At 36.0% G+C, this 25,055-nt stretch overlaps 1 protein-coding gene across 3 annotated transcripts in view; it reads left to right on the top strand.

Annotated features, from left to right (window-relative positions):
• Positions 1–25,055, top strand: part of nhsb (Nance-Horan syndrome b (congenital cataracts and dental anomalies)) — a 71,562-nt gene that overhangs the window by 38,110 nt on the left and 8,397 nt on the right. For 2 of the 3 annotated variants that reach the window (XM_067388001.1, XM_067388000.1), the window contains exons 2-6: positions 19,479–19,631; positions 20,755–20,894; positions 21,458–21,529; positions 23,343–23,387; positions 23,810–23,872. In XM_067388001.1, the coding sequence (XP_067244102.1) occupies positions 19,479–19,631; positions 20,755–20,894; positions 21,458–21,529; positions 23,343–23,387; positions 23,810–23,872 (473 nt within the window). The remainder of the gene's footprint in view (positions 1–19,478; positions 19,632–20,754; positions 20,895–21,457; positions 21,530–23,342; positions 23,388–23,809; positions 23,873–25,055) is intronic. The other variant, XM_067388002.1, reaches the window with a different exon arrangement.

The raw sequence follows: 25,055 nt of genomic DNA, 5'->3' as shown, positions 1-25,055 counted from the left end.
GTTGCCAGCAGGTGGCGCTATGACTAACTGAATATTGGCATATACATGTCTTCAGACCAGGACTCTTATCAATCATGTCCACTGTATGCCTGAGTTACAACAGCTTCCTCTTTCATGGTGAAACATCCGACTTTGTCAGTCCACCACAGACACGCCCTTCAATGAAAATATAAGATCTTTGCAAGTTAACATCGCTAAGGCCTTAAGATTAGACTGACCAAATATGATGTTGTTCTGGTTAAATCTCTACGAGGAGTTAATCACAGTGTAAAACGTAAAAAATGAAGTTTGGGGCAGATCGGACATTAAATGCCTGGGTTACAACAAATTCCTGTTTCATGGTGAAATATAAAATTTTGTCAGGCCGCCACGGACGCATGTCCTGATATTGCTGAGTTAGATGCGTTCCTGAGTCAACATATTTTGTTGATCCAGGAACAACATTCTAGTCAGATAAAATAATCTTAACCCTATTCCTACCCCTAAACCTAACCCTACCCATAAGTTATCCCATAAATCAGAGGGAAATGATAGATGAATAACACTGATGTAGAAGCACCAATTCATGATTTTAAGCCTAAACTTGACATAATCTGTAAACTTGTCCCTCAAATCTGATTGGTTGATTTGAATGTTGTTCCAGGATCAACAAAAATGTTGACCCAGGAACATGTTGAACTCAGGTTATGCGCCACGGACACACCCTTCATCAAAAACTCACGATCTTCGCAATTTAATGTCATAAGGGCCTTTAGATTAGACTGACCAAATATGACATTGATCTGATTAAAGCTCTAGGAGGAGTTTGTTAAAGTACAATGACTGCAAAAAATGTAGAGAGAAATTTCAAAATATCTCACTTCCTGTTGGGTTTACAGATTTTGCACCCATGGACTTTTTTGGAGGTATTGGGCTGTCTACCGAATTTCATACCTGTACGTGAAATGTAGCGTGAAAGGTGCTTAATTTAAATTTTGTAGGTGGTGCTATCAAATTATTTTGCCACACCTAACTCAGAAACCCATATCAGACATAAATTTTCACCACTCCTGACACGTGTGCAAAGTTTCATGAGTTTTCGAGCATGTTTAGGCCATAAAAAATGTGATTCATTTCGGAGAAGAAGAATCGACTGAGCAATTACAATAGGGTCCTCACACCATCGGTGCTCAGGCCCTAAATATATTCACATAGAAAATGGTTATTTTAAATTGTAATATTAATATTTCACAATATTACTGTTTAAGTAAAGATCATGTATTGGATATGCATTGCTAAGGACTTCATTTGGACAACTTTAAAGGTGATTTTCTCAATATTTGGATTTTTTTGCACCCTCAGATTCCAGATTTTCAAATAGTTGTATCTCTGCCAAATATTGTCCTATCCTAACAAATGATGCTGTATAAATCTCAATTTCAAAAAAATTTCCCTAATGACTGGTTTTGTGGTCCATGGTCACAAATACTGAATTTTTAAGCAAATAAATGCAGACTTGGTGACCATAAGAGGTCTTACCGACCTCAAACCTTTGAACAGTAGCCATACGACCATGGTACATGTCCAAAAACAGCATATGAGCTCTACCTACTTTCATTTTCTTTCTTGTTAAAATTCTTTTAACAATCCCAGTATAATCTGCAAAGATGACTATAGTTATTTGTTGGTTCAGTGTAAACACTGTGGCTCTGTGGTGCTTTCAACAATGCGTTGTTTGTTTTAGTGGCCTGATGCTGTGGCATTGACTCTATCCGTTGAAGCTATCCGTTGACATTCCTATTTATTCCAGTGTAATGTTTATAGGAAATCTGTTTACAATTCATTTTATAATTATTATGATTATTTTTGTCACTTTGTTTGGTTTCGCTAGTAGCAGGTTTCTCAGTCTAACTTGTGTAGCTTACTTTTAGCTACTCTCATAAACATTGTTTCCACAGCACAATTTCCTCACACTGTCTCCATTTCAAATTCTGCATGTGCGCACTTGCAGACATCCCCTCCTAAGGTGGGCTTCAAAAGGGTCATGCCTGGAGGTAGTTAATGTGATTAGCGTAATTAGCCTCAGTGTAATAGCCACATCCTGCTGTGAACTCAGGTGAGTCTCTGTGATGGCAGAGGAGGAGGAGCTGAGGTGTCGTGGCTCTGTGATCCTGTGCTGTGAATGACAAATTACCTCCCATTTATCCTGGAGGTGTCTGTGACACTGATCACAAACAGTGATAACTCTCTTCCCCTCAGACAGCATTTTCTCTATCTCTTTCTATCTATTGTTTGTCGTCATCTACTATATAAAGAGAAACGCATATCAAGAAGTCAATTAATTGATGACATCATTTTAAAGATCAAATGTGACCCTGGACCACAAAACCAGTCATAAGTCGCACGGGTATATTTGTAGCAGCCAACAATACATTGTGTGGGTCAAAATGATCGATTTTTCTTTTATGTTAAAAATCATTAGGATATTAAGTAAAGATCATGTATTGGATATGCATTGCTAAGGACTTCATTTGGACAACTTTAAAGGTGATTTTCTCAATATTTGGATTTTTTTGCACCCTCAGTTTCCAGATTTTCAAATAGTTGTATCTCTGCCAACTATTGTCCTATCCTAACAAATGATGCTGTATAAATCTCAATTTCAAAACATTTTCCGTTTTGTGGTCCAGGGTCACAAATCTTGGTTTATAGGCCTTTTTATTGTATGTTAAATAAGAAAATACTTTTTCAAAAATTAATCTTATCATTTTACTTTACTATTTTCACTTTTTTTTTTTTTTTTTTTTTTGTGCTGACGAATGCAGCATTCTCTTAAATATAACTTGTGAAAACTTGGAGTTTTGAGCTGCAATCAGCTTTTTTAGCACTAGGGGCCAGTGTTGAGAAAATATTGTTTTTTGATTGACAAACCTGGATTAAAATCCCCACATAATATTATTATTTATTAATATTAATAAACATATTATTAGTTTGATTTTTATATATATATATATATATATATATATATATAATTTTTTTTTTTTTATATATATATTATATGTATTCATATTTACACATTATTATTTTGATTTTATATATATATATATATATATATATATATATATATATTTTTTTTTTTAATTTATATATATATATATTTATATATTTATATATTATATTATATATTTGATTTTATAGACTTTTAATTAAACAAAGTGCATCACCATCCATTTACCTTCAATGATCATGCAACTTAAATCAGATTATTTTTATTATTATTATTATTATTATTATTGTAGTAAATAATTATATTCTCTTTTTTCTCTAAATTTAAGTTGATTAAAAATCTGTGAGTGGCACTGAATATGCAGACAGTTTTCTTTAACTTTCTGCTTTAAAATCACTGATCATTATTTTCCTTATGTAAGCTTGTTCCATAAATTTCACATATTTTCTTTTTTATTATTTTGTGTACAGCTCTACTCAAATTTGTATACACAGGACACTAAGTTTCTTCAGTTCAGTCTTACGACCTGGATCACAGGATCACAGGATCACGAAGTGCCATCAGCCACAGACAAATCAAAGCAGAGCTTTTCTCTTCCTGTCTGAGAAATTCTTACACATGCAAACCCACATACCCACACTTTTTATTTAGAGTAGAAATACCATTACAAGTTCATGTGTGTGTAAGTGTATGGCCAGAAATACAGATGGGAAGCAGATAAGAAGAGTGATCCCTGGAAAAAGGGCTAGAGTATTCCGGAAAGAGAAAGACAACAGCTGTTAGACTTTTTTTCTTTCTTTCTTTTTTTTTTTTTTTTTAATCTGTGACATTCATGACTTCCTGTACAGTGGTAATGATTTTCAGCACTAAGAAAGCGGTGCCTTTCAAGAAAAAATACCAAAATAGAGATGTGTGATGGAAACTACAGTGCATTCACTTGTTTCTGGTCCATTTGCACACATAAAAAAGTGATATTAAAGAGAGCTGCTGTAAAAGGCAGAGGAAGGGTGTGACTCGAGAGGATGAGGAAAGAATAGAACAGGTGTGCTCCATGCGGGTCATGCAGAAAACATACCTCCCACATCTTGCAAAAGATAGGCTAAAGTGTGCATTTGGGCATCACACCAATGCTGCAGATGCTCCTTTTATTGTCATCAACTACAATCTGCTCTGCTTTTTGAACTGACCGCAAAATCACACATAAGCTCAATTTCACCTCAGACACCTGTCATTGCAATAGCCATATTGGCTTCTCCCCAAGTCCAGGCATGTGAATATGTGCTGTTAATGGGCATCTTGCAGTGACACAAGCTGCCGACCCAAGCGGCCAGCCCTGTATTTCTATGTTTGCCAACGTGTTTCTGTCTGTACTAAACACTCACCTTCCGTCAGTCCATTTGACACCAAGGTCACAAGCACAGGATGACCAGATTAACATGGATTAGTGGGAAGGTCTGTATTATTCCAGGCAGAGGGACAGCAGTGTGTATACATACACACACATTTTTGTACAGCTCATTGTGAGGACATTCATTGATTCAGTGCAATCTCTAGCTCATAACCTTACACATCATGATTTAACATGATTTACCCCTAACAATTAAGGGGTACCTAAAGGACACCTAAAGGACTCAAGCAAGTCCTTTAAAGGGGTCTCAGAAAGTGAGGACCGGCCAAAATGTCCTCCTTTACTTACTTCGTCCTCATTCCAATGGTCTAAAACTCAAACTTGTCCTCACAAATTTAGCTGTACAAATACACACACACACACACACTCAAATGCATGCTCACACATGTAGACAAGGATGTTCACTTCTCATATATTTACACAGGGGGCTCTCATTCACTTTGATGTCTACACTGAGCGACAAGCTATGACATAATAATAATAATACAACGTTTCAAATTTTATTAAATTAAATTGTGCTGAAAGGACTCTTATGTATGAATGATTATGTATGAGAAATATTTTAATAAAATACTCCTCAGCTCTTAAAGGGATAGTTCACCCAAAAATGAAAATTTGATGTTTATCTGCTTTCCCCCAGGGCATCCAAGATTTAGGTGACTTTGTTTCTTCAGTAGAACACAAATGATGATTTTTAACTCCAACTGTTGCAGTCTGTCAGTCATATAATGCATTGAAATGGTAACACGATCTATGAGAATAAAAAAAACATGCACAGACAAATCCAAATTAAACCCTGCGGCTCTTGACGACACATTGATGTCCTAAGAAACGTTTGTGCGAGAAACCAAACAGTATTTATATAATTTTTTAACTGTGCAGAGCAGTTGGACATAGTGGTGTTTTAGAGGTAAAAAATTATATAAATACTGTTCGGGTTCTCGCACAAACCGAACGTTTAGTGTCTTAGGACATCAATGTGTCGTCACGAGCTGCAGGGTTTAATTTGGATTTGTCTGTGCATGTTTGTTTTTTTTACTTTTAAAGACGAAGTTCCCATTGACATGTATTAAACGACTGACAGACCGCAACGGTTGGAGTTAAAAATCATCATTTGTGTTCTACTGAAGAAACAAAGTCACCTACATCTTGCATGCCCTGGGGGTAAGCAGATAAACATCAAATTTTCATTTTTGGGTAAACTATCCCTTTAAAGGTGCCCTAGAATTAAAAATTGAATTTATCTTAGTTAAATAACAAGAGTTCAGTACATGGAAATGACATACAGTGAGTCTCAAACTCCATTGTTTCCTTCTTCTAATATAAATCTCATTTGTTTAAAAGACCTCAGAGGAACAAGCGAATCTCAACATAACACCGACTGTTAAGTAACAGTAGGGGTGTACGCCCCCAATATTTGCATATGCCAGCCCATGATCCCAACATTATGAAAGGCATTAGATAAGGGCAGCCAGTAACATCTGGAGCAGTACAGTCGAATCATCAGACTAGGTAAGCAAGCAAGAACAACAGCGAAAAATGGCAGATAGAGCAATAATAACTGACATGATCCATGATTACATGATATTTTTAGTGATATTTGTAAATTGTCTTTCTAAATGTTTCGTTAGCATGTTGCTAATGTACTGTTAAATGTGGTTAAAGTTACCATCGTTTCTTACTGTATTCACGGAGACAAGAGCATTTTTAAACACTTGCAGTCTGTATAATTCATAAACACAATTTCATTCTTTATAAATCTCTCCAACAGTGCAATGTTAGCTTTAGCCCGTTAGCCACAGAGCATAGCCTCAAATTCATTCAGAATCAAATGTAAACATCCAATTAAATACAATACTCACATAATCCGACGCATGCATGACGAACACTTTGTAAAGATCCATTTGAGGGTTATATTAGCTGTGTAAACTTTGTTTGTGCACTGTTTAAGGCAAGCGTGAGCTCCGTGGGCGGAGAGCACAAGAATTAAAGGGGCCGCGCAGCATAAATCGCCTCATATTTAATGATGCCCCAAAATAGGCAGTAAAAAAAAAAAAGAATTAAAAAATCTATGGGGTATTTTGAGCTGAAACTTCACAGACACATTCAGGGTACACCTTAGACTTATATTACATCTTTTAAAAAAACATTCAATGGCACCTTTAACTGGGTGGATGTATAGCTTCTTTATGGACAGAAAAGGTTTTTTCTTCTTCTTCCTTTTTTTTTTTTTTGCATTTATACCAGTCTCTTCGAACTCTGTGTATGATTGGTACGGGAAAAAATCATATTGTATTCATGATTGTGGTTAAATTTGCTATTCATTTTTATATCGTGAGATAATGCAGCTCATTAATACTTCTATATCAATTACTTTTTGGTCTGTTTTGATGGTCCAAACTCTGAAAACTGAAAGATGTTTGCATCCTTTCTTCTTGTCTGATGTTTTCTGTCATACACCTGAAAAAAAATGGTGTAGGATTTACTTTGAAACAATTTTCACTTAGAAATTATTAGTAAATTCCTCAAATAATATAGAAAGAAACCAGTTCTCCGAACTGGATGTGTATATATACGTAGCTAATTCATGCAGTTTTGCATTTATAACAGTCTATACAGACTCTGTGTATGATTTTGCAGGAATAATCATATCAAAGCACCCTTCTTTTTGTATTCCTGATTAAAATCCCCCTTTGGACCAGCTTTTACACTGGCCCATTAGAAGATTAAGGGCAAACGGAGTGCAGACTAGACTGTACCACCTGCAATATGCCCCTAGAAATGGGGGGAACTTGAGGTGGAAATGGAACAGTGTTTGTGCAGATGCTGCAGATGGGCTTACTTTGGTGTTAGGGTTAGTCTGTTTATGTGGCTGATGGCTGCGAACCGCAGCAGGTGAGCTTGTGCGCTAGCATGTATCTGCATGCATGCAGATGAACGGAATGAGTGTTGAAGGGCAGCCGTCCTGGCTAAGGGGCATTTGAATGTAGCTGTATCTCCGTAACAATGGCTTTTGCCTGCTGTGTTCCTGTCAGATCCAGAGGTATGTCCTTCCGTGCATTCCTTTCGAGTTGGTCCATTTAGATAATGCTGTTCTCTCTCTCTCTCTCTCTCTTCTTGTGGTTTAAATTGCTATTCATTTTAATATTGTGAAATTATGTTGCTCGTTTATACTTCTAGATCAGTTACTATTTGGTCTGTTTTGACAGTTCAAGCTTTATTATATATCTGAACAATATTTGCATCTCTTCTTCTTGTCTAATGTTTTTTTTTCCATCTCTTTCCTGGGATACACTGAAAAAAAAATGGCATAGGATTTACTTTCAAACTACTCTCACTCAGAAATTGCTAATCCATCCATCTTTTTATTTCTCTATCTGAGATTGTCTTCGATTTGTACTAGAAAAGCTATGCCTGCCATAGTGATGATGTCTCTGTCACACAGACTGTCTGTCCATGTTTTGTCTGACATGTTGGAGCATGCAGTTGTGCAAACCATAAAGTGCTGTGTTGTCAAATGCTGAATTACAGCATTGGCGATGCTGATCGGCTGTTGTCTTTCTTCACCATGGAAGCTTTAGCTGGCTGAGGTTTATTTCCTGCAATGTATTACGGATGTGCAATATTGACAAAAAATGAAAAAAAAAAAAAATTATGATAGCAATATTATTAATAATAATAATATTAATAAAAAAACTGCCAGTAAGTCTTAATGAATGAGTCTTTGAGTCATTCATTAAACTGATTTGTTCAAACAGCTGATTCAGGAACAGAGAGACACAGCAGTTCTATTGCAGCTTTGTTTGGAACTATTTTCATTGGCAAAACAGAGCAAAAAGAGACAATATTTATAATATTGTATCTAAAATGCAATATTAACTTCTTGTTTAATGAACAGTTGGATGAAGTCAACATCACATTTGCAATCATGCTGATATTCGTGAAAAACAGCACTCTTGTGTAATATTGCATAACTACACTCACTAAAAAAATGTAACCTAACTATGGGTTAACATAGCACCTTCCCAACTGTGGGTTATTTTTAACCCAATGGTTGGGTTAAAAGCCAGTTTGGTTAAAAAATAACCCAACAGTTGGGTTATTAATAAAAATAACCCAAAGATTTTTACTGTGATATAGAAATATAGGCTAAGACAAGAACTCATATAGGGGCATTTTCATCCCCTTTGATTTTTTGGGGCATTTGCAGGGTTGATTTGACACATATCTAATAGAAAGAACTGATGAATTTAGGTGGTTGATTATAAGAATAGTTTCCCAAAAATGAAAATTCTATGATTATATACTAATGCTTGTGTTGTTTCGGACCTGCATGCTGTTATTTTTACAGTGAGACACTTTAAAGAATTGTCACACAGCTTTTCACCATACAGTGACAGTTATTAGCTGTTATGCTCCAAAAAGGACAAAAACACTGTAAAAGTAGTCCATATGTCTATTGTATGGCTTCACAGAACTTTATAGTGCACAAGTTATTTGGACTACTTCTGTGGTCGTTGATGATGCTTTTTGATAGCCATTGCAACTACGAAGTGTCAACTATCATTTTGCAAAATAATTGTGAAAACAACTGCATTTGGGTCTGTGTGTGTGAGAGAGAGAGAGAGAAAGAGAGAAAATAGACAGTGCTGCCCTACATTTAAACTCAACACCCCATCTGATCTGCTTATCTTGTCCTCTGTCTGAAATCTGTTTATTACTCTCTTCTATTATGTGTGGAGAAAAAGTTTCAGAATGAATGATGAAGCTAAAACAGGAATCAAAGTGAATAAGTAGCTTTTTAAAAAATGTATGCTTGATCTTCACCCAATAATGTTTTAATCTTTGACTGTTACAAGCGGAGTTTTGTTTTAAAATATACTTGCTGTGTGTGCGCGTGTGTGCGTGCGTGTTGGAGCAGTGCAGTGGTCAGCACTACAGGCAGCGGTCAGTCCTCATGCTTCAGTGATTCTGCTATGGCTCATTTGTAAAGGTCTATAAGTCAAGTCTCAACAAGGCCCCTCATTCTTCAACCTCCTGCCAGGCATGGTGCCCTCAAATCAGGCTTATCTTATCAGAGACCCCCTTTAAATGGAGGATAGTGATATGCTTTTAGGATGAACTGCTGTGGATTTTAGGAAATGCACACATCTGCATGAATAGTTCAGTGTTTACCTTTGGAATATAAATAAAATATAAATTTATATGATATAAATTGATAATTACTGTGTCTTGATATTTAGGATCCTCTGCCATGATCTTGGTTTATATATATTTTATGCATTCTTATATGCTGATTTGAAAACAGTTGTGCTGTTTAAAGGTACAATATGTAAAATTTTTGCAGTAAAATATCCAAAAACCACTAGGCTAGTGTTATATATTTTGTCCAGCTGATTACTAACAATATCTCTAATGTTTGCAACTACTTGTAAATCATGAGAAAATTCCCATTCTAAACAGTGACACGGGGCAGTGCAGTCGCCTGTCAATGACGTCAGTTACCTTTGTTACCGCCTTTACTGACGTAGAAACCACATGACAACAGTGCCGTGGACAAATACGGAAGTAGTGTCTAGCATCCAGCAAACCACTAGCTTGCTTTAAGCAGTTCCTTATTTACTTCTTGCACGTTTTATGGTGGATTGTGTTACTTATTTATGGAACATAATTACTGTTTACCATCTGCCGCTGGTTCTGTCGACAAGGACAGCTCCCGTAAACTCATGACCGGAAAAGCGGAAGCGGCGCCGGCGGCTGTGTCATAATAAAAGTCCCGCTGCTCGTGAGGCGTGTGTTGATCAATCGCTCCAGCTCCTCGTTCAGCTCCCGCAACACTCGGTCCTGCTCTGCTTCATAGTACAGTAACGTTAATAATCGCATCCACGAACATGAGTTCTTCCAGACTCCAATCCCTATTCTTTTGCACCGTCCATTGAGATGGAGACCACATGTCCCAAGTTTCCGCTCTAAAACTTGGCGTCATCAAACTACGCCTTTGTTTTGAATAGGCTTCTAGCGGCCTCTAGCGGAAAAAAATATCACAAATTGTACCTTTAATATTTTTGTGGAAACTGTCTTTTTGCTGAATAAAAGCAAAAAAACTCCCTGGCCCCAAACCTTTGAACAGTAATGTACAGTATATAATGTGTGTGTGTATGTGTGTATATATATTGGTAACATGTTAGGTCACCTTTTGACATCGCATTGTAACTTTTAAAAGTTACTTTTAAAAGTGATCTGTATCAGAATTGCATTAATCCCTAAAAAAGTAACTAATTGAGTTGGTTACTTTTATAGAAATAAATGTGTTACCATTACTTTTGCGTTATTTTTTTCACTAATGTGTAACAGTATTGCGTGAATCCCTAAAAAAGTAACCGATTGTGTTATTTACTTTTAAGCCCGGAACACACCAAGCCGACGGTCGACCGTCGGGCAGTTTTTGTTCGTCGGCCGACTAAGTTTTCTCAGTGCGTTCTGCACCGTCAGCTGAAGTTGGTCCTCGCCTGCTTTTTTCAATATGTTGAATCAGCGTTGAAGCTCGTCGGTCAGTCGGGCGATATGATCATTCTGATTGACTGTTCAGCTACTGCCACCTGCTGGTACGGAAAGACATTTCTTCTTACACAGGCGCAGAACGGACGTGCTGCTTCTTGGCCGTCGGGTGTTGAGCGTCGGTTTGGTGTGTCAGTGCAACTTTGGACCCAGATGCTGCCGACGTGAGCCAACCCAGCAGTCTGCTTTTGTCGCCACTAGTTCGTCGGTGTCGGCTTGTTGTGTTCCGGGCTTTATGGAAAGAAATGTGTTACCGTTACTTTTCTGTTTTTGTTTTTTTTTTCACCTGGGCCGGGCTTGTTTATTGTTTAATAACAAACAAAAAAAAGTTCAAAAGACCCTTTCATACCAAAAGTAAAATAAATAAGTAACGCGTTACTTTACTAGTTACATGAAAAAAGTAATCTGATTACATAACTCGCGTTACATGTAATGCATTACCCTCAACACTGTTCAGAAAATGCAAATAAAATGTGTTAAAATTAAAAAAAATAATAATATATCATTTTATGCTAATTTATAAACAAAAACAGCTACTTAAAATTTTACATTTACTGAAAGTTTGTCTTGTCATCTCAGTTGGTACTTAAAAATAATACAGGTCACAAGAGGTTCAGCTGGTGTAAAGATTGGGATCCCCTGCTGTAGAAGGAAGGAAAGTGCTCCTCAAAGAGGTCCAGATATATTGATAGATATAGTCCGTAGAGTTGTTAGTGCTGTGTAGTATCAATGGGTATTAAGCACTCCTGCAGAGGGACCAGCTGTGAGACACAGAGTCCCCAGCCCCCATCAGAGAGAGAGTCAATCTCCATCCGTACAGCAGGCAGCTGGACTGCTACAGCTAACAATCTGCTTTTATGTAATAAATGCATTTATCATTGATCAGTTAGTGCATGCGGGTTTCTCATGTTTCTTGTTTAATGCTATTTAGTGCTTTAATATTAAGTCTACCACTAGATAAATTCACAATTTGATTTTCCCCAGCAAGATCTCAGCAATGTCTTTCTCTGCTAGGCAAGCTTGACCTAGATTCAACTATGCTAACGCTCTGACTGCTAATGAGTGGAGCATCTGTATATAAAAGAATGTTGATTTGTGTAGCGGAATGTAATTTAATGTAGTCTGGTATCTTTTTCCTTGCATAGTTTGCATAGATGTCCAAAACATTTGTGGTCATTTTGATATTGGCTGATAAATGTGACTTTTTCTTTTTAGCGATATCACGGTGATAAGTAAAATAGGCTGATATTTTTAATCTGATATTTATAGCAAAATCATGATGTAACATTAATTCACGGGTATTTCATTTTTTGTTTATTTGAAAAAGTAATATTTTCAACTTGAACTTTTATTTAAAAAAGAAAAATATAATGTATAATTTATTTTATTCCAGTGGTTCATTATCGGCCTACATTTGTTAAATGTTTGTGTTATGAAGCATGTTAGAGATCTAGACTTTTATGGTGAACATGTTTCTTTTATAATCAGTATAGACTGATACACAACCAATAGCCAATACACAACCATTAAAAAGTTTAGTTTTTTATTTATTTAATTTTAAAATTTAATACTTTTATTCAGCAAGGACACATTTAAATTGTTCAAAAGTAACAGTAAAGACATTTATAATGTTACAAAAGATTTCTATTTCAAATAAATGCCTTTCTTTGAAGTTTCTATTCATCAAAGAATCCTGAAATAAGAATAATTTCTTGAGCACCAAATCAGCATATTAGAATGATTTCTGAAGGATCACTTGACACTGAAGACTGTAGTGATGATGCTAAAATTTAGCTTTGCCATCACAGGAATAAATTATACTTTAAAGTATATTAAAACAAATAAAACATTATTTTACAGTATTTTTGAGCACATAAATGCAGCCTTGATGAGCATAAAGAAAATATTTTTTTTTAAATGTACGGACCCCAAAAAAATTTTCCCAAACAAAGAAAAAAAATCTATACATCTGCAACCAAAATAGTCACAAATTGATGTCAGATTCCAATGTGAAATTTCCTTCCACCAGGATGGAGCTGTGATATTTTCTAGGCAGGATTGTATCGTTGTATAAAGTGGACACTTGGATGTACACTGTGTTCTAAATTATTATGCAAGCAATAAACATTCAGATTTGAGTTTTTTCTAAGAAAGTGTTTAATTGTATATTTATCCATGTCTTTTTATATAACTGGTATCAATCTCAGACAAAATAATTTGCCAGGTCTACTTAGATAAATGAAAACCCTACTTGGAGGTTGTTCCAAATTATTAAGCAAGTCACAGTTCTCATGCAATATGGGGAGGAAGAAAGATCTTTCTGAAGATGAAAAGCATGAAATGGTGCAATGTTGTGCAAAAGGCATGAAAACAACTAATATTGTGTGAATAGAGATTATCGAATTATCATAAAATTTGTGAGTGATTTAGAGCACAGCAGAACTCGGTCAGATAAAGGCTTATTAAGGAAAGTTCCTGTCAAAAAAATTAATGTATTAAAAGGTCAGCTATAAAAAAAGCCAGTGTTGAGCAGCAAACAGGTATTTGAAGCTTCTGGAGTCTTGAGAACCTCTCCATGCAGGCTGGCAGTTGTGCTTAAAGATGCATTAAACAAACAAACCTCACAAAGAGAAACATTTACAGTGGGTGTAGAAATACAGACGAAAACGTACCCGTGAGCACGTTTTTTGCGAGTCGCAAAATACATACCAGTGAGTACATATCGCTGCAGTTTTGATGCAAAATGTCCACTGAGCGGCGCTAAAAGCGTGTTCCTTTTTTTTTTTTTTTTTTTTTTCAGAGCAGATAATAGGGTGAATGCGGTACGTTTTTATGACGTTGCTTTTTAGACAAATTGCCGCGGTTCTTGATTTGACATTTGCGTTTCGTTTCATTTTAAAATAACGTCCCACCCATGCTACGCATAAACCTAACCAATGGCATTAACAAAAGCAAACGTGACATAAGAAGCGTCCACGATCGTATACCGTTTTTCAGCTCATTTAGATCTCTTTTTTTTTTTTTGCCCCAGTCAGTCGCCTTTCACGGGATTCGTACCAAGGCAGGGGGGGAATCGACTCCTCGTCGTAAGTCCAACTCCGTATCAGCTGAGCTACCGAGCAAGCTTGGTCGCGGCCAAAAAAAGCGAGAGCTTGAAAGTCCAAAGTACGTTCGTTTACAAATCAGGCACTCTGGTAAGAAGCATTTTGAAGTTGTGACATGATATTGCGCGAGGAGACGTCAAAACGAGTCTTTATGAATCCATAATCCGACCCCGGCCGTCATCGAAACCGTGTGTGAAAACGAGCCAAAGCACTCATTGACGTTTTACCGGCCTCTAGCGTTCGTTTCTGTCTGAAACGTCCAAAACGTAATTTTGTGTCTCGTGAAAACGTGCCCATGGGTACGTCTCTCCCATGAGACCAGGTTGCGAAATACATGAAGACTCATTTTTAAATAGTTTTATTCACTGACGAATGCAGTACTACAATGGATGGTCTAAATGGATGGATTTCTGGATGGTTGGTGAATGGCCACCACGTTCCAACAAGACTGCCTGAGTTCCAGGGAGCTAGCGGGTGATGATTTGGGCTGGAATATTGGGAAGTGAGATGGAAGGTCCCTTTAGGGTGTCAAAATGACTTCATCAAGATATGTGGAGTTCATAACTGGGTATTTTCAGCTATGGTATAAAAAGGAGGATAGTGCCTTCTGAAATACAATGCACTATTGTACAATGCACTACCCCATGCTGCAAAAAAACACCACAGCAATAAAACTGTTTGAAAATGTATTTCTACACCCACTGTAAATGTTTCTCTTTGTGAGGTTTGGTCAGTGGTGGCTAAAATGCATCTTTACGCACAACTGCCATCCTTCATGGAGAGCTTCTTGAGACTCCAGAGACACCAGAAGCTTCAAATACCTGTTTGCTGCTCAACACTGGCTTTTTTTAATACAATTAACTTGTTTGACAGAAACTTTCATTAATAAGCCTTTATCTGACCGAGTTCTGCTGTGCTCTAAATCACTTACAAATCTTAAGATAATTCGATAATCTGCATTCAGTTTTCACACAATATTAGTTGTTTTCATGCCTTTTGCACAACATTGCACCATTTCATGCTTTTCATCTTCAGAAATTTCTTTCTTCCTCCCCATATTGCATGAGAACTGTGACTTGCTTAATAATGCGGAACAACCTCTAAGTAGGATTTCCGTTAAGTAGACCTGGCAAATTATTTTGTCTGAGATTGATACCAGTTATCTAAAAAGACATGGATAAATAAACAAACAAACAAACACTTTCTTAGAAAAAGTAAAATCTGAATGTTTATTGTACTGAAATCCTACTGATATGTCACTTACATAATTTGGAACACAGTGTATTTGGTATGTTTGTATAACAGTGGATATTTTGGTAGTTTCATTATTTTAATTAGAAACTTTTACTCTGTATTTTCTTTCTGTACCATTAATAAGAGATTTGTCAGTACTTTTCTTTGCCTTGCTGCTGGCAGAGTCCTGACTCACATTGCTGACTGTGCACCTGCTGGAGACAGAAAGAAAGAAAAAGAGAGAGAGAGCGAGAGAGAGAGAGCAGCTCTCCTAGTCTTGCAGTAGTGCTAGCAGAATCCTTCACTCCTTCACTCGTTCTGTATGCTCAGTCCAGGGAGAGATGGGTAACTCTCAGAGGAAGATACCTGGCTGTGGCTTGAAAAAGAGGAGGAGGACAAAAAGGGGTAGTAAAAACGCAGGCCAGAGAGCGGGCACAACAGGTAAGAAAACTAGATTTCAGACAAGGATAGTGATCTAGGTTCCCTGCAGAGGTGAATGCAGTTAGTCCATGAACTACAATATAGATGACCATCGTTTTAACTCATTTACTGGTGCAATTATACTGCAGTGTACTGCTTGCTCACTAAGCACTGACCTCTATATGAATCGAACTCTCCTGTAACTGTGGTTTTCAATGGCACTTAACTGGACATTGAGACTTTTGATGTTTTTGTGATTTAAATTTTGTAATGCTCATTGATTTTTTTCCCCCTATATACACAAGTAGAAATAATCTTAACTGTGACCTAATGGCATAATAAGTCTCAGACTATGATATTACAACATACTATATGTAACTTTACCCTACTATGTTACATACAAAGCATACTTCCTCCTTGGCTGATTTCATTTACAATTGAATGATTTGTCCAAAAAATTCAATTGCGGAAGGAATGATTACAGAGCGTTCACAATAGAGGTCATGTATGTGCCGCATGAGGATCAGTACTTGATAATGTGGGGCAGAAACGAAAAGAACAGCAGAGCAGTGCTGAGTAATAGTCTGTTCACCGCATTCACACATCATTACAGCACACGTCCAAATGGAGGGGAGGGTTAGATGAGGAGCATGTGAGATAGGGCATAGATGAAAACTTCTTTCCAACAATTTCTTACAAAGCAGATATTTAATGAAATATACGTTTATGTGTAATCAGGGTTTTTCTCACTTCGTCCTCCATCTTGGATTTATTGTTTTCATTAAAGTTGTCGCAATGCATTCTGGGTTTGCCTACTCTGTAAAGGATACATAATGCTGATGCATATATATATATATATATATATATATATATATATATATATATATATATATATATATATATATATATATATATATATATATATATATACTGTTCAAATGTTTGGGGTCAGTTTTTTTACAGCAAGGATTCATTGATCCAAAGTGACAGTAAAGACAAAGTTATAAAAGATTTCTATTTTAAATAAATTATGTTCTTTTGAACTTTCTATGCATCAAAGAAAATCAGCACAAAAAGTTTAAGCAGCACAACTGTTGTCAACACTGATAATAAGAAATGTTTCTTGAGCACCGAATCAGCATATTAGAATGATTTCTGAAAGTATAATAAGTTTACTCATATCTGTGTAATATACACTTATAATAACACTGGTATAACACACACATAATAACACTTTACAACAAGGTTTCATTTGTTAACATGAACTAAACAATGAACAGCATTTATTATTCTTAGTTAATGTCAATATTTCCAATAATTTTAATAATTTTTTTTTTAATTGTATTTTCTTTCAAAGACCCCAAACTTTTGAACTGTGGTATATGTAGGCTATGTTTTATTTTACAGTCTGTACATGTTATTTTAAGCATTTGGCGTGCTTTTATCTGTTACTTAACTGGTTTACTTGTACATAGTTTCACTAAGACAGTGAAGTTTCTATATTGCTTACAGGACTGAAAAATCACTAAGGAAATTTAATAAGGTGCTTAAGTAGGTGAAGCAAAAACAAAAACTGGCCCACTCCCAGAGACAAAGTATTATTGTAGACTTTCTATCAATGGGAGGCTCTTAATTTCAATTGAAGCATGAATGCACTTAATCCAGATTTAAATTCCACTCACTGGCTCAGGTCTGAATCCATCAGTAATGTGTCAATCAGATGTCTTTAAGAGACAAGAGCGTTGAAATCTCGGCAATGCAGTTCATTTATTTTTTAAGTGTAGCTTAATTGTAAATACATGATACCACTTTGTAAATTTATGATTAATTGTGCTCATTTCTAACATTTAGTCTTCAGCTGTCTCATTTATCAATGCACGTTAACATAAAACATGAAAAGATATTTAACAGTGTAAAAAGCAGGTATCAGGTTAGCATTGCTAAGTAAAAACACTCAAAACATTGTTCATTTTAATGGTTCTCTGGTAGTGGTTAGAGTTAAGGTTATATAAAGAGCTTGTATTGGGTTGCCAGATGTCCGTGTGTGTGTGTGTGTGTGAGTGAGAGAGAGAGAGAGAGAGAGAGAGAGAGAGAGAGAGAGAGGCCTTGTGTTCATCTCTGTCAAAGACTTGTCTATTGTCATGGTTTACCTCATGGTTAATAAGCACGAAAATGTTTTCTTTCTGACTGTCAGCTTGAACTATTTGCATCATATTTAGACATAGCTTTCAGAAATATAAGGGCCCTTTGGGGCATCCTCCAGGAAAACCCTTCATGTACCAGAGTCTGGGGAAAAAATATTCCCAGACCCTTCCTTGAGAAGCCACTTCTGTTTTGTATTACACTTTCAAGTAATATGTCCTATGACTTTTGTTCTATTTACATAAAACAAAGGGTTTGTTGCTTTAAAATCCAGTGTTTTCCTAAGCGTCCATCATCATCAGCCCTCCAACCTTTTGTCTATGGTCTTCTAAGGGTGGAAATGCATTTCTGGTATTATTCTGCTGATCACAGCCTGATAAGGATCTGCTAATTCGTTGTAAATTAGATATGAAGGGTTGCTTGGATACAGATGACTCTGGGTAGTTCAAGGGGACCACAGTGCATTGAATACTGATGGGCAGATGCTCCTTTATAGGAGACAGGAAGCTGGGGAAAAGAAAAAAAAAGATAGAGGGAGTAATACTAATGAAGCCGTCTTTCACCTTTCCTCTCTCTAGAATGTAATTTGTTTGTTGTATTGTAATTCATAATATTGATTACATTGAATGAATATAGATACATACACTACCATTTAAAAGTTTGGGTCAAGATTTTTTTTTTAAATATTGAAAGTTTCTTCTGCTTATCCAAGTTGCATTTATTTGATAAAAAAAAAACTGTAATATTGTGAAGTGTTATTACAGTTTTTTTATTTTCATATATTTTAAAATATAGTTGAATGCACCAGCACCATCACTCCAGTTTTCAAATGACCAGTGTCAAATGATCCTTCAGAAATCATTCTAATATGCTGATTTGGTGCTCAAGAAACATTTTTTTTTTAAAGGGATAGTTCACCCAAAAATTAAAATTATCCCATGATTATCATGATTATCCCTATCTTCTTTCAGACAAACATAATCAGAGATGGATGCATTTTTGGGGGGCTTCAAAACATGCCCCCGTTTACTACTATTATGAAGCTTGAAAGAGCCAGGATATTTTTTAAATATATCTCCGATTGTGTTTGTCTGAAAGAAGATAGTCATATACACCTAGGATGGCTTGAGGGTTAGTAAATCATGGGATAATTTTCATTTTTTGGGTGAATTATCCTTTTAATAATTTTGAGCTTATAGTCCTCATGGAAATGCCCTAATAGGATTCCAACATAACTTATAAATAATTTCTTTTAGAACACATGGTTCCCTTGGTAGAACATCACAAATTAAAATTAAAAATTTTTATATATAAATATATATATATATATAATATATTTAAATTTTTATATATATATATATATATACATTTAATATTAAAACCCCTGTTAGTCCTTTGTGATTTCCATGAACTATTCAATAGCTATACATTATTCCAAAACAATACAAGTACAATGGGTTCTGATAAAGATTACAGAATCTTCATTCGAATCAAATAAGCATAAAAAATGTTGGAATTTCACTCTGTTCATAGAATATTATTCTTTCCCTATTGGGATCTTAGATGTTCCAATAGGAATCCCGTACAGATTTCAAATTTCTGACCATTTCTCTGTCTTTCTCTCTAGCGGTATCAAATCTGGATGTTGAGAGTAAACTGACATCCCACTATCAGGCTTCATGGCATCAGCAACACAATCTGTTCCACACTTGTACACGGCCACCATGTCTGGAGGAGTTACACCGACATGCCAAGCTCAACCTGCGGGCGCTGCACAGAGGTACTGACTGAGGCTTTTGGGCCTAGGTTTTTTGGTTCCAATCTGTAGTGGGGTCAAAATGGCCATTTGATTTGTACAACATTCTTTTCATCCAGATGTATCTTGTATCACAACAATTGTAACCAAATTCCCCTTGTGGTTCAGTGGTCTGCCCAGGGCCACAATGGTGATAGATCAGCATAGAGAAGTGACAGATCAGGATAGATGAGAATTATGATCCTGGAGTTCCCCTCAGGGATCAATAAAGTGTTTCTATGTAGTCCTCAATCTGTCTAAACATCTATCAAGTTCCTGAGTCTACCTGGAAATCAGGCTCTGACCTTAGTAAGAGGTCATTAACCATTGGGTTACAATCACCATATTTTATTTAGGTTTTGTTTTAGTTCTACTGTCTATCTTCCAGTTGCATCTCGCTGTATGTCACCTTTGAGATCTGTTTAATTCTCAGTATATATATATTGAAAGATTTTTTTCTGTTAAGATAATTTGACATTTGCATAACCACACTTAAATACAGAAATACATTTTTCCTGCAGGTAAACCTTAAAATATGCAGACCATATTAAATTCTGTACTAAATGAGTAAGTGTTGATATATATATATATATATATATATATATATATATATATATACATATATATATATACATATATACATATACATATATATAATTAAATGGTCTATACAAAATATTAGATATTAAATTATCTGGAAAAAAATTATACTCATCAAATACCTTTAGAGGCAGATGTTGGGGGAGTTTAGTGTTGAACATCTGACTCATACTGCCACCTTGTGTTTCAATGATGAAATTTGATCTGGCATTGCCTCAAGCTCTCTGTGAACCATAATAGCATAATTTATATTTTTCCCTTGAATCAATTTTACTTACATTTATTTCACATAAAATGTGACCAGAACATTGATTTTACATTGTCAGCATGCAATAAATCCATTAGAGGCTTTCGACACATGAACATGTCTGTAAATTCTGTAAAACAGAAGTTGTTATAATTCATACTTTAGTTTAGACTGAAATAACTTAGTGAACTGATGTGTGTGTGTGTGTGTGTGTGTGTGTGTGTGTGCGTGTGTGTGTGTGTGTGTGTGTGTACTTTACAGACCAGCAGCAGCGTCAGCGTTCAACCAGCAGAGAGCGTGGTCGGGTCACCATATCAATATCTGTGGCCCCACCCATGCCAACCTTCCCTTCAACTCACAAACTCAGAAGGCGGGAGCAGAGGGGGCGACACTCACGCCTGGTAAGGCACAAAACATTTCATCCCCACTCATGTAGTACATATAGAGTGGTGCAGGGATGAAACCCTGAAAACCCTGAAGACTAATTCAGCAGAGGTTCACTAAAGATTTTTTTACTGGGTGTTTTCAAAATGGCCTTTTTCAATTTGGACAATTTGATCTACAAGATAAATTACACACACCCATATCGAAAACACGAATTTTGAAGCTGTTATGTTTATTTTATCTAGATAAGAAGGTTTGTAATTTGCGTTGTAGAAAAAAACGCTGTAGTATCACCAACTTATGTTTACCACAGCGTTTTACTCAGTTTTACAGTTTGATAAACTGAAAAACCCCATTATAAAAACTCTTGAGGGATCCACTGTCTTCTGGGTTTTGATGTCATCCCTGCACCACTCTATAGAGAGGAGGTCCAAAGATCAGTGGTTCTCAGCTGATTTGTTTCAAGGACCCAGAATGTATGTTGTCTGTCAAGTGCTGGCCTAATTCAGATACTAGAACTGTTTATCTTGCAAAACATAAACAGTTATAAGACCAACAAAATATTTTTGGCCTAAAATAGCACACTTTCTCCTGCCATGCACACCAGGAGAGGAGCATTAGAGAGAGTGATGTGCAGACTATCCAGAGGAAGGTAAAGACTATCTGTTTGCTTTTATTGTATTGTTTTGTGATACCACTCCATTATATCATAATTTGCCATGTTTCATGCAATAAAATATATTAAAGGTGCCCTAGATTCAAAAATTTAATTTATCTTGGCATAGTTAAATAACAAGAGTTCAGTACATGGAAATGACATACAGTGAGTCTCAAACTCCGTTGTTTCCTCCTCCTTATATAAATCTCATTTGTTTAAAAGACCTCCGAAGAACAGGCGAATCTCAACATAACACCGACTGTTACGTAACAGTTGGGGTGTACACACCCAATATTTGCATATGCCAGCCCATGTTGCCAGCATTATGAAAGGCATTAGACAAGGGCAGAACGTCTGGATCTGTGCAGAGCTGAATCAACAGACTAGGTAAGCAAGCAAGAACAATAGCAAAAAATGGCAGATGGAGCAATAATAACTGACATGATCCATGATAACATGATATTTTTAGTGATATTTGTAAATTGTCTTTCTAAATGTTTTGTTAGCATGTTGCTAATGTACTGTTAAATGTGGTTAAAGTTACCATTGTTTCTTACTGTATTCACGGAGACAAGAGCCATCGCTATTTTCATTTTTAAACATGTGCAGTCTGTATAATTCATAAAAACAACTTCATTCTTTATAAATCTCTCCAACAGTGTAGCATTAGCCGTTAGCCACGGAGCACAGCCTCAGACTCATTCACAATCAATGTAAACATCAAAATAAACACTGTACTTACGCGATTAGACATGCTGCATGAGGAACACTTTGTAAAGATCCATTTTGAGGGTTATATTAGCTGTTTGAACTTTTTTTATGTTGTTTAAGGCAAGCGTGAGCTCTTGGGGCGTGGAGCACGAGATTTAAAGGGCCACACACCCTGAATCGGCTCATTTCTAATTATACCCCAAAATAGGCAGTTAAAAAAATGAATTAAAAAAAAAAATCTATGGGGTATTTTGAGCTGAAACTTCACAGACACATTCAGGGGACACCTTAGACTTATATTACATCTTTTTTTTAAAAAGTTCTAGGGCACCTTTAAATAAATATTAAATGGCAAATTACCTGAATTCTGTTTTACATTAATTCTGTATTCAGTGTCCAGTATGGGACAAGAAAATATATGAAAATCTTTATTTTTAGAATTTCTGGCATTAACTGCATGTAAAATATTGAACATGTTAAAAAATAATATAGATTAAACATTGCTATAATAATCAATAATGCATGTTTAAAGCCCTATAATTCATTTTTTACACTAAAGTGTCAGTGCATAAGTGTTAAGTGTAAAGGCCAATTCACACTGCCCTGACAGACGGCAACAGGTTTTGTCGGATCAGTGTGTTTCCCCTGACGGCATTGGTTGGCTCTCGTTTTCGCCATTCGAACGTCGAATCAGTGTTTGTCAGGTTTTGGAATGTCTGAGAAGTGACGTTCTATAATCTGGTGACTAACGCCGCTGGTCAGCGTCTGTCAGTGCAGTGTGAATTGGCCTTAAAATGCTACTTAGTCCAACCGCTAAGTGCATTGGAGAATGTACAGTGAAGAATGTCACTAAATTAAATATGTGTAGGAACACTCAAACATTGGTCTGAAAACATAACATAGATTAATAAAATCTTAAACAACTTGTCTAGTGTGCTAGGTGATTGGAATGAGGAGGTTATTTTTTAGAATTTGCTTTTGTCATTCTGTTTTACATCTTTTGAATGTTTTCATAAGGTAACATGCACATGAAATGGGCAGCTGCATGTGATTTTAAGGGTGGTTTTGTTTTGTTCCTTACATTTAACTGCTGCAGGAGAGACCAGCCAAGGAGGCTGAATTCAAACCCGTCCTCAGAAAGGTAAATGACAATTTTTTGTGATGTAAAGACAGGACTCTGACCTCATTTTCCCCCCAAAGTACAGGTTTTGACAAAACCATCGGATGGATGCCAGATTTATTAAATTTGATTGCTATGGAAGGATTTGAATCAATTCCTTCTCCATAAGATTACCTTTCATTTCAGCTTGTATGATGCAGATGTGAACCACAAGCATCTCAGTTGTTCACAGAAAACAGTTTGTTCAAAACAAGCTTCCAAAAAAAGCATTGTCTATGTTGTTTTGTGTGTATATGTCGTCCCTGTTTCCTGACAGCATGAGCACACCATGGACTTCATAAAAACATCACATCAGCTTTTTATTTTGATTTATGAAATCAAACACATGATGCCATTTTTTTTTTGTCATTGGTTTAGTTCTGTTTTCCATTTTTTAATTTTAGTATCAGCGCTCCCGTTCCTCCTCCCCTGTTCAGTGTTGTTACTTCATTCCTTGGATGAGAAAGGTATTTTGCCCTCTTGAAGACAGCCTGTTGCCTCTAACTCCTAACATTTTCTGTTTCTCCTTCTTGTTCTAACATGATTAGTTAGGACAAGACTTCTCCATATGCAAATATGTCTGTTTAGTTATTTAGTTTGTTTGCTCTTCTTTTGCAAAGAATCTGTAAAGATTCATAATGGGATTGCTTATAACATCATCATAGTTTTATGTACATGTAAATCCTAATGATAATTAAGTAAATTATTTCATAAGATATGTTTGTATTTATAACCAGAATCAGTTATTGAGTATGTGCTATTATATAAATGATCATATGTTTGTTAAATTACAACATTTTAAATGGTGCATCTCAGTATCATTTGGGACAATATTCATATATAATATATAAATATATTACTTCTGTGATATACTGCATTTGGCATACGTAGCACACAGAGATCTAATATAGTAAGATCCTTCCTTGTAGTTTTTGCTTTGATGTTGAATACTTTTCTGCTAAATTTTGTGTGAGTAAAACAGATTTATTTCATAATTTTTCCATGGGTTTCCTTTCTAGCTTATTTACTCTCTAGGGTGAAACCTGACCTTCATGAAGACAATATTTTATACATTTGCATGCATTTTTTTTCTTGTTCTAAAACAAAATATCTACTGTATGTGTTCTCCATTGCTCTCTGCCTCATAATCGAAGCTGAATTTCTTTTTAACACAGAAAAATGGGAATTTGACAATTCATGTCTGTATGTACTTGACTACTTCATACTGTTGCTGCCAAAAAGTATTTGGACACTTAATCCTTATTTAAATGTATGAATGTCTTAGATTTGAGGAAAAGGTCAAGCACCAGTTGCCGCTTGGTTAGCTATTTTGTATACTTATTGTATATTTGCTCTGAAATTTGTACATTTAAAGGTGCAGTAAGCAATTTCTGCTGTTGGCCTACCTGCTCCTTAAGGTCTCTCCAGTGCTGGAAAGCTTCTCTGATATTAACGCGGGTCGTACCTCTTGCCTGATCGTAACCCTTCTGTTTAGAGTTATATTCCCCTGGCCTTTTCCTCTTTTGTATTTTCTCTGCCACCTCTCTCTCTTTCAGTAGTCATCTTGTCTGTCTTGTGCACTGAGCTTTCTCTCCTCCTCGTCAGTAGTGTATACGCCTCTTACTGCTGATTGTCTACAATTGTGTTTTG

Source organism: Chanodichthys erythropterus, chromosome 6 (assembly GCF_024489055.1).
Source record: "Chanodichthys erythropterus isolate Z2021 chromosome 6, ASM2448905v1, whole genome shotgun sequence".
NCBI classification, from domain to species: Eukaryota; Metazoa; Chordata; class Actinopteri; order Cypriniformes; family Xenocyprididae; genus Chanodichthys; species Chanodichthys erythropterus.
Note: the sequence above shows the minus strand (reverse complement) of the source record. Positions and strands in the feature narration are given on the sequence as shown.